This window comes from Harmonia axyridis, chromosome 7, assembly GCF_914767665.1.
Source record: "Harmonia axyridis chromosome 7, icHarAxyr1.1, whole genome shotgun sequence".
Taxonomy (NCBI): domain Eukaryota; kingdom Metazoa; phylum Arthropoda; class Insecta; order Coleoptera; family Coccinellidae; genus Harmonia; species Harmonia axyridis.
In genome coordinates this window covers 35,435,579-35,446,523 of record NC_059507.1, presented here as the reverse complement: position 1 = coordinate 35,446,523, position 10,945 = coordinate 35,435,579, and the positions used below count along the sequence as shown (strand labels likewise).

The window sequence follows — 10,945 nt, the reverse complement described above, 5'->3', positions numbered from 1 at the left end:
TACAAATATTCAATAAAAAAATCGAAACAAATCAATGAGTTTATTTTTGCCTTATCCATAATTTTCATCCTCACTTGGTATAAACTTTGAACTTAAATTACAATCTTGAATATATTCTATTGATATGATGTTTACCTCCAACTCCGATAATCAATTAGAAGTATTTATATTCATCAATTTCTCAGATAATAATACCATTGTATGAAGACTAGTCTTTATAATACAATAAGCTTTGCAGAAATGGAATCAGTTATTTACTTTCTCAGTTTGAATTTTTCTGAGAACTTGCCTGGTGATTCAATGAGCAGATGTCAACATTGAATTGATACTATTGGCGTTTACAATTAAACATTCCATCCTCAGATCAATAAATTTTGAATTGAAATTCAAAGTATTTCTATTACATGGAAAATTTTTAGTGGCACTACCTATGAACTTATCAGCCTACTTTGTCAACAAAAAAAATAAATAAATTGAAGATGACTAAATACCTTCAATCAACGTTATAGTCGAAACGTCGCTCAGTTAGGAACTTTTTATTTATAAAATTATCGCGTTCCCATAATTCATTTACTGTATTACAGTTTCCTTTGATAGGTTCTGATTGTGCCATCTATGACTGAATTCCTCAACTGAATATCAGTTCAATTGAAACAAGATTCTCTGATAATTATAGGTCTATGTTTTAATTTTGTCGCCAAAAGTTTTGCCATTTTCATATGAAAATTTGTTTTCTAGATAACTGAAAAAATCAGATAATCAGAAAGGCGTTGCATAAGAGCAGAATGAATATTCACGTTAAATTTCGTTTTGTATTATATAAACTAGAAGCAATAATCGAATCATTAGAAGGGGGATTTTTTTCATTAGTTTCGACATCAAAGCTTCACATTTCACTTACTTAATGTTCACGGATATAAAAGTTAGTCCAAAAATTCAACTACGTAGTTTTTATACGGGAAAACTTCCCAACATCTATGGGAAAAACTAATCAAGTTTTCCTGATCTATCAACCATCTGCTTAGATCCATGAATGTCCGAATAGATATAGCGTAGAAAAATGAATATCCTTCGTTTATGGATACAAGTGAGAATAATTTTTCATTTCCCGAAAAGTTTCAATACAGAATAAACTTTAATTTTTTGTACACAAGACACATCAAAAAGCATCTTTCAAGCTAACATTTTAGAATATAATATGTTCCCCAAGAAATCTGCTTTTGAAGAAGTGTTAAAACAATTCCAAAAAATTGGGACCTCAAACATTCGTTTCGAAGACTAAATTTATTTGAAGTCAATATGGTAAAACAAAAATTTTCCTGAAAAATATTCTTTTACATGATGCTAAGCCTAAAAATTCAAACTTGATGGTTCCTAACATTGTAGAAGAGAACTATTCAAAATATACTTTCAATCAAGAAATTAATTGAAATGAAAATCAATTTGAGGTTTTCACATTTTATTTAAACAAGATTAAAATCTAGTATAATCTTTGTGGTGGTCCCATGGATGATTTCACATGGAGAGACCTGACGTTTTGCCAATGTTTCTTCAAAAGAGAAACCAAGAAGTTGACGGCCAAATGGACATTTTGCACCAATTCATCAGTGGTCATATCAACGTGTCCCACAGCAACAGAAAGGCACAATACCTGAAAAAAGAAAAGAATTATTCACAAAGAGTTCACATGGAAAAAACATCAGTTATCGCCATGAATCAAATGTCTGCAATTTTAAAGCCACATTCACAATAAACATGAAAACGGTAGTTATAATTGCAATTTTTTGTAGCACCACATTTCCGTACAAAATAATTATGGTTAGAATTCATCTTGATGGCTTATTGGTGCTATTCAAACATATACATAAGAAAAATTTCAATTATCTACCAATTTGAACAGACAGATAACTAAATATGAAATGTGAATAGAGAATTATTTCAAACGCAAACTTTCAACATACCTTCTTCATCTGGAATTTGATGGTTGCCTTGACTTCATCAATTTTCTGAGTCATAGATTCCTGGTGAGACAAAAGACCAGGGAATTTACCGGCTTTGTTTAAACCGGGACCCAATAGCCTTGGAATCTGTTTGATCAAGGCTTCAGAAGCCAAGAAAGCGTCGTACTTCTTTGCCAATTTTTTAACAAGTTTTTTGTTCTTGTTAAGTTTTTTCAAAGCTTCAACATCCATGAAAGGAACATTGTTGGCATTTGCTTCATCGCAATGTTGCTGGTCTCCCAACACGCACACTTGCATTTTAGGTCTTGGGATATTCTTAAGTCTGGGAAAAAATTTGGATATGATAAATTGAATACATACAAGTATTCGAATATAATTTATACCAAATCTAAATAATTAAGAACTGATGGGACACTAGGAATGCTATGTACAAAGTTCCATACTGAGAAGCAGTCAACTTTCGTTAAACCTCTCAGAACTTACCGGCAATTACCCATTCAGTTTAAAAAAGTTCTAATTAACTAAAAACTAAATGGTCGATAATGCCTGTAAGAGCATTATCTCCCCAATTGTTTTGAGACCCTGGGTAAAGGTCCGCCAATTCAATTGACCGCGACTTCATAGCCCTTCGTGCCATTACGATTTGGCGAGAAGTTCTGAATACCTACTTGACGGTTCCACTGAAACGTTTGTCCTTCTGAGGGTCATAATTCTTCAAACCGATTTGGATTTCAACAGTTTCCAAAAAGTTCCTCTTCTTTTCCTTTGATTTGTCCAAAACTGCCTGCACGCATTCGTACAAGGTATCACGGGATACTTTCGACCTAAAAAATCATGAAAATATTATTTCAATACTAGAACTTTAGTCGAAACTTATAAGAAAATAAAAGAACGGTCAGAAACATGGATAAGATTGAATAAAAAAATCAAGATAGAAATATTTCAACTTACGACATCTTTGATGTGGTGACGAATTACACCCGCGAGCACGTTTATTAAGAGAAAGAATGATTTCAGCCGAGAGGACGATAGAAATGAGATATGTGTTGAAGTTTGACAAATCAATGGTCATAGAGATATTCTTCTTATCATAAAAAACCTAATAAGAGTGTTAATTTGTAATATATCAAGAAGTGAATTAAAATGAATTTCCTAATATTTTCCATCAATCCCTAACATTCTAGAAGAAGAAGTCTTGATTCTTGAATGAAGGCCACATTCTTGTGTAGAAAAATAAAAAAAATATTTTCTCTTCTCTAGTTTTTTTTCAATGCTTCTCATTTGGTAATGAAATAATTGCATGAATATGAATATGATGAATATTTCATTTCATATAAGTCCTGATGTGAAACTACTACTAATAAGAGAAAGAAAAGTCTGGAAGAATTCTAGAAATGTCGAGAAAATTTAACCTTCAATTATAAAACGTCAAAAACAGATGTTTATTGTTGATTCAGTAACCGAACCGAAGCAATAATATTCTGTGCATGATTCAAACATATTAACAAAAGGATATTTATTTAAATAAACATATTGATACATTCTACACGTATTATTACGTCGATTATATTATTGTTCGTGGAAAATAGTGTCAAAATAATGAATCCTATGGGAAGAATGGCCACAGGTAACTACGATGACCAAAATAGGCCATCAGTATTCACCGACCAGTATCCTCCTCCTGCAAGGCCCCCTTTAAATTGGAATGATATACCTGGAACTTCTCAGACTGCTATGAATTTTGGAATACCTCCTAATGTTGGTTTCAACATGCAGCCACTAGGATTTCCAGTTCAGCCAAACTTTCAATTTAGCAATAACAGAGAAAATTTTGGACCGACTGTTCAGTTTCCTTTTCCAAATATGCGTCAGAGAAATGCCCTGGAAAGACATATTTCTTTTATGCCATGCAAGAGGAAAACTGACTCACCATCGTAAGTGATGAAAGGACCAAATATTTTTGTTCATCGCTCAGAGAACACAATTATTCAAAATCTTATAAAATTTGACATTAAATTACTAAATTTTTGTTTTTAGGACACATAGGATAGGACATCTTTTCCCGAGACATGGTCATTATCACTTGGCAAAATGATTATAAATTGAATTTTACTGTAGCATCTTGAATGTTACACGGTGAAACAATTTATTTTTTGAGAATCGAAGCTGTTAATATGAATGAAAGTGATAATGAACATTCTTGATTTCATTTATAAGGATATTTCTTGAGGTATTTGTTTAATGCATTTTTTCGTTAAAAATCCAAGTAATTTCTAAATTTCCATGGCACTATTTTATTTAGGTATTTATAACCAGTAAAGCATTAGAGTCTACTGATGAAATCCATAATTATTGAACTTTTGTTCTCACAATCTCTGTATTTTCAAAATTTGGGAATGGGAAAGATTACAAACGGTTAGGTTCTGTCCTCAAATTCGATTCTGTCTGTAAATACAATATCTCACGAATTGAAAGAAGAGAAAGTTGAAATTTTCAGGTTAGACAAAATCTGACGAGTTCTGTAAATATGGTGGTACGAATTTTTTTCCCTGTTGGATGCAAAAAAGCAATTCAAAGCCTGATGCAGAAATATCTGTTAAACAATAGAAAATTCAAGAAGTATATTAAAAAAAACTACTCAATATTTTCATGACCACAAAACCAACCCAGATAAATTTTCAGTGTTCATATGAAATAGCCAATCATAAGAACCATTAAAATTCAAGAAGAATATTGGAAAAAATACCCAATATCTCTGTGACACAGATTTGATCGGGTTGTGATTTTGAGTATATATAATAAATAATAACAATATAAAAAATAAATTTTGTGTGGATAGCCTTATCAGAACCATAAAAAGTCCAAGCAGAATATCGAAGAAAAGATCTGATATTTCACTAAGAACAAATCCGACAGATATAAAATTTTGCGTGTTTATGTAGAATAAAAAATTTGAAGCTTCAAGCAAAGTTTTGTGTTAATAGCGACGTCAGAACCATAAAAAATCTGAGCAGAATATCGAAAAAATAATGAGAATAGCACTGAAGTCGAAAGCTTTCGAGCAACAGAATTTTAGGCAGACTTTTAATAGTGTTATCCATGCTAAAATGAAGGGAATATACTCTAAAATAACTGAATCTAAGGATGTTGTTCGCTTTACTGAAATAATATCTTCCATGATGCTTTTTTGTAATATTTTGATTTGAATAGTTACTTTAAATTCTGTAAGTAGTTTTTCAATCAGATATTGTCTTCAAATATTTTAAATATACTGTAGGATACAACTTAGATTCGTAATACGATTTCATGTTTATGTAATACTAATACTAGTAGAAACGCTAATTGTTAGAGTTACTCGTTTGATAGTTTTGGTTAATGTAAATGATGGAATGATGCCACGCAACACTTTTTTATCTTAGGTGTCTCATTCCGACAAATATATGTGATATCAATTGAATAAATTTGATTTATTTGTGATCTTCAAGGGTGCAACTGGCGCATGAATGACAAGCGCTCATAAGCTACCGACCTCACATCAGTGCTTTTCTCACCTTTCCATATTAGTAAGGTTAAGTTAGACTCTAATGTGAAAAATTATTACATCGATAACTCAACAATATCTTGATATATTTTCAGTCTACAGCCAGCAAAGCAATTTATAACAGAAGAGAAAATGTCCGAACATTTAGCAAACCTGCGCATCAGTTCAGAAACACCAACTGAAATGGAAAGTGAGGAGGTTAAAGAACAAAGACTCTACATGTGCGAAGAAATGAAAAGGTTCCAGGCGCAAAATGAACCAATCATTCCCGAATCACTTCTTACCCATATGAGTAGACCATGCACTGCATTAGTGCTGTGGAAGCCCCCGGAAAGTATACTAGCTCCATCAATATTCAATTATAGGGAAGAAGATAGTGAAAACATTGAAAATAATAATAATAACGATGACAACTACAACAGTCCTGAACAACCAGATAACAATGCAGATCTAGTGGATGACGTGGAGTTTGAAGAACTTTAAAATCTCAATTCGACTAAGACTGAAGATTGTTTGTTCACTTCCATATTTTCATGTGACAAGAATATGTGATATTTCGAGAATCGAAGCTGTTAAAATCCCTCGTTTACATATTTCAGACTATAAATTTTCTATATTTTGTAAGGCTGTATTTTTATCTTGGAGATTCAAAATCTGATGACTTCTCGAAAATTGTAAGTTGGATTTTTCTCAAAATCGAATGAATGAAGATTAATTTTTGGTTTTGTGGAGAAATTTATTTTCGAACAAATTTTTGTTAATCACCGTGTGATATTTAAAAGGAATCGGTTTGTATTTGGTCCGAAGAAATTCATACTTTTCAACCCAGATCAAATTGATCATGAATAAATTCCAATAAACTGAATTAGCCTCAATATTGGAAGTGAATTCAGCTGGAGATTATATCAATTGACATTTTAAATGTACAAATAATTTTAAGTAAGTGTTCTCTGTCTCTTGTTCTTCAAAATTTATGCTGTCTGTTTTGTTCGATTTTGCATTTTAAGTAACATTTTCTAGAGTATTGTAGTTTGTCAAAATTATTGTTTTTATTTTCATTTTTGATTTATATTAAAAGTGCAGAGTGTTAACAAAATGCACATTATTTGTAACTGCATTTATTGTGCTGTTTAATAAAATTATTGACTCAAATTTTTGTTTTTCCTTATGATTTTTGTGGATGAATTTTGAATTTTCAATTGGAAGAGGTCTTCGAAGATTGAATTTGACTCGCTGATTTTCAAAATATTTATTCTTGATGATTTGTTTCATATTTGAGATTGCATGACAACTAAAATGAAAAACTGGTCTTAGTTCTATTGAATTTATAAAGAATTAATGGTCAAAATCGATTCTGTCTAGCCTTCTGACGTGCTGACTATAATTCTCAACGAAATCTGATAGAGATTTTGAATTTCTCAGTTAAGTTCATTAATGGGTAAAATCCGCCCAATGGTTTCAGAGTTACACCCTAAACAAATTTCGTTTTCTCAATAATTGAAGAAATATTTATCCAATCGAAGTGTAATTTAGAAATCACTTGCAAAATAGTGAAAAGATGGGGTGTTTAGAATTTCTTGAGAATCCTATCATTGGGAGATGACAAATGTTTGTGTAGAGTTTTTATATTTCTGAATTGTTTACTTTTGAGTTACTGTATATGAACTGGAATGGAAAAGAAAAATGGTATGAAGCTTTATATCGAACATTCCAAGAAATTTTTTATTATTTTTATGTAGTTATTTTTTTGTTGCCTCATGAAAATTGTTCCAAAAACGTGATGAATGACAAATTGTTGTATCACTTTATTTGGGTTTTTAGGCATTCAACATAAAAGATGAATTCAATATTTCAATTGAAAATTATATGAATAATTATAAGCATGAAAAAAATCTTGATGGTATGTTAGTTTTCCCTTTTTTGTACTACTTGCTTCGGCGCCATCTATGATACAACCAATCAACCAATTGCACGAATCGAATCAAGTGATGAAGATAACTTTAGTTACCCGCTTTCTCCTATCCTTCACCTCTAGATGACGCCTCTTGAGGAGGAATGAAAAAATTTTATGAGCATAAAATATTTAATGTTGTTCAAACGAATTCATTGTAGATTCAAAGCAATTAGAACTGAAGTTTCGATAGTTTTTTTTTTTAATTAGGATTTTTGATATATTGATCTATGGTACAGTGCTATAAGATTCCGAATTGAATTTGGAGCCCTAAATGATTATAACATTGAGAGAACTTTCATTCGAGACCTAGAAAACGTGTTTTATTACATTTTGTTCAAAAAACGGAACTATTTCACAAATTTTTAATGCTCTTTTATGTCTGAACGATTCAAACTGAAACTTTCCCACAATCCATAAATTTACCAGCTGATCGAGCTTGACACATGCGCAACTTCATTCCGTAGTTGGCATGAACGTAGAACGTAAGGGTGTTGTTTAGTTTCGTTTTTCGAAATGATTTCAAAGGAATCAAAGACAATGACAAACTATCCCAGTAGTTTAATGTGAACAGAACATTCCTGAACAGTTTTTAGGTAGTAAAATTCTTCCAGGTTCCCCTGTTTAACCTATACTGGTGAGTTCTTCAATTGTTGAATTAACTACATAATTGTTCATGCTTTTTTATGTCACTATTATGTTATTATTAATTTTTTTCTGAAGAATGGTGATTAAAATTTTTGGAAAACTCTGTTGTTTTTTAATTTTTTTTTGGAGGCCCCTGGGGCGAACATACTGCAGTTAGATTTGACCTACTTATCAGGGAGTGGGTTGATAATTGCATATTAAGATGGTACCTACTCATTCTGGTCTTTATTGTTGTTACCGGCTATTTTTAACACTCCCACACTTTGCGTGTGATAGGTAGCTAGTAATTTACAGCTGCATAACCGACGAAATTTTCAAAGTTTTCCTTGTTTCTTTAAGAGTGATACGAAGTTGATTCATATGCTGTATTCTTCTATTATCATAGAACATTGCTATTATTTCATACAAGGTGACAATTATTGATTAATTATTACACAGGTAATACAATCTAGCTCCCTGATTCTTGGTAAGTATTTCATTGAAAGCTATGAGAGCGACTTAGGATTCTGACTTTCTCAATTGTTATCTCATAAAGAATTATGATTGATATTGGTTGGAATTTCATAACTTTTTTACTTCGTGTTATTCAAGATTCAAGTAAATTATCATTGAATAATATGAATTAAAAATCATTCAAATATAAATAGGGTAAATGCACTGGTTCTCGACCAGTTAACAGAAACATCGATTTCGAGCACGATTTTTTCACACATAAACTTATCAAATTTTAATGGTGTTGGTGTTCATCGATTCTTTGGCGAGTTTTAAATGGTTTGTCATATAATTTTAAAAATTTTATAAAAATCTTTAGAGCGAGATGAGTGATTAGTACTTATTTTCGTACCGTACCATCGACATCACTACCTATCACTCAGATGGGTTTCAGATAAGGTAATCAAATAAGAAACACTCGGAACGTAAGAAAAAATTATTTTGCAAAAGTTTCCACTTTCTATAAATTTTTCAAAATAGCAACTCATACAACATTATTTGGTTATTTTGCTCTTAATATCTATTTAGAAACTAATGAGTAAATAAAATATAAAATACCGACCACCAGTGGTCGAGAATTAAGTACAATCAAATTGGTTCTCGACCGCGAATAAATAAAGGGTAGAAATAAATGTTTCAACGTTAATTCGGTGGTCGCAAACTAATATTCAGAAAGTAGATATATAAATGAATCAGGGTATCGAAAAAAACGAAAATGATCCAACAGAAATATATCGGTTGAAATAAACAATTATTGAAGTAACATATTGGTTCTCGACCACTTTGGTCAAGAAATAAAAGATACAAATACCAGTTCGCGACCGCCGAATAATGAACAAAAAAATATACATTTATTGGCTTCTTGATTGAAATACACTCAAAAATATATCTTATAGTTGACATGGAACATAATATACACACATAATTCATTTAAAATAAGAAATAATTACTATTTTCTGGTCATATATCATAAAGCACTTTTCTAAGAGAGGACGAGAAAGAACCCTTTTTTATGATAGACGATTATAAACTAATTTTTAGCGCGAAAACTCTGACCACTACTATGCAAACTATCTTGGAAGGGTAGAATGGTCGAGAACACGTACCGCGAAAATATTTTGCACTACATGATATATTTTTATTATTATTTCATCTCAAATCACGGAATGGTCGAGAACCAGTGCCGGTCGGCTAACCAGTGCATTTACCCTACCTACCTACGTAAAAATAAAAACTAAATTGAATCTGCAGATCTCTTGAAACCAAATCTCAACCAGAATTGATTGTTCTACCTTTCCGGTAACGATTTCTCTTGCCAAAGGAAACCGTTTGATCAATTGGGGAACAAACAAAAAAACTTATGGAAAAATTGCCACCATTTATCAGCCCAAATCCTATACAGAACGTTGTTCGACTCAAATGTGGAAGTTATCTCTTGTAAAACAGAAAATCGGTTGTCGTTTGCAAAACGTATCTTTTTCCGAATAAATGGAACTATTTATTCGATCACACATCTTGTTCCTTTCTCTTGAGAGCATCTTTCGTTCGCTCCGTTTATGATCAACCATCGAGAACTTCTATTGAAAAGAAATTGAGTCACCTGATATGTATTTTCAAATGAACAACTTCAGTCTAATACCTAAAAATTCTGAGAATTCAAAATATTACTGATTCTTATTAAGATCTGTACAGGAGAAACTATTATATCTCTATTTTGCACTGAGAAAAATCGGTGACCGATAGGTTGTTCATAGACGAAGTCACAATTCCGAAAACCTACATTTCTCATTCTTTTCTTTGTATTCGGTCGCATATTTTTTCCGTTATCTCTAATTCCCGTAGATTTATTTCCTTTTATTTGCCTGCCATTCGTTCAACTTGGCGTTCCTGTTTTTTTCTCGACTTTGACAGTCGGGTAGTTTCACTGTAAAAATCAGACGGGAGTCATAATTTATCCAACAGATATCCGTAAAAATTGTGTTTTACCTAGTGTCGAATAGGTGAAATTGGCCGGTAATCTTCATAATAATTTAACACCTAGTTCAAATGGCTAACATATTTTTATCCATTAATTAACCCAACATTCTTCATGAGTCATGACAGGCGTTATTGTCATTTGTCAAGTGTCAGTTTATTTTGAGTAAGTGAGAATGAGGATAGGTTAGGTATTTCATTATTTCTGGAACTGTTTTTGTTCAACAACGATTTCTCTGCACGTATATCATATCCGAGAAGACCGAGGAGAAGACGTCGTGAAATTAGACCTCATTTTGTTGAATATGATATGACTGAAGAATTTAGTTCTAGATTTCGACTAATCGATTTAATTATGTACTATCTTTAATAGAAGAC

The 10,945-nt window shown here is 31.7% G+C and overlaps 3 protein-coding genes across 13 annotated transcripts in view; 2 read left to right on the top strand and 1 right to left on the bottom strand.

Annotated features, from left to right (window-relative positions):
- Nucleotides 1-1,442: 1,442 nt before the first annotated feature.
- LOC123684595 (60S ribosomal protein L10a-like) lies at nt 1,443-3,032 on the bottom strand. The gene is made up of 4 exons (XM_045623910.1): nt 2,913-3,032; nt 2,630-2,785; nt 1,962-2,283; nt 1,443-1,651 (listed from the first exon to the last, which is right to left on the bottom strand). The coding sequence occupies exons 1-4, from the start codon at nt 2,915-2,917 to the stop codon at nt 1,481-1,483; spliced, it is 654 nt and encodes a 217-aa protein (XP_045479866.1). The 5' UTR covers nt 2,918-3,032; the 3' UTR covers nt 1,443-1,480.
- Nucleotides 3,033-3,384: 352 nt separating this feature from the next.
- On the top strand, nt 3,385-6,654 carry LOC123684546. The gene is made up of 2 exons (XM_045623840.1): nt 3,385-3,895; nt 5,598-6,654. The coding sequence occupies exons 1-2, from the start codon at nt 3,561-3,563 to the stop codon at nt 5,983-5,985; spliced, it is 723 nt and encodes a 240-aa protein (XP_045479796.1). The 5' UTR covers nt 3,385-3,560; the 3' UTR covers nt 5,986-6,654.
- A 1,251-nt stretch (nt 6,655-7,905) lies between these two features.
- Nucleotides 7,906-10,945, top strand: part of LOC123683961 (uncharacterized protein CG43867) — a 253,551-nt gene continuing 250,511 nt past the window's right edge. For all 11 annotated transcript variants that reach the window (XM_045622990.1, XM_045622988.1, XM_045622983.1 and 8 more), the window contains exon 1: nt 7,906-8,090. The gene's annotated coding sequence lies outside the window, so the exon portion shown is untranslated. The remainder of the gene's footprint in view (nt 8,091-10,945) is intronic.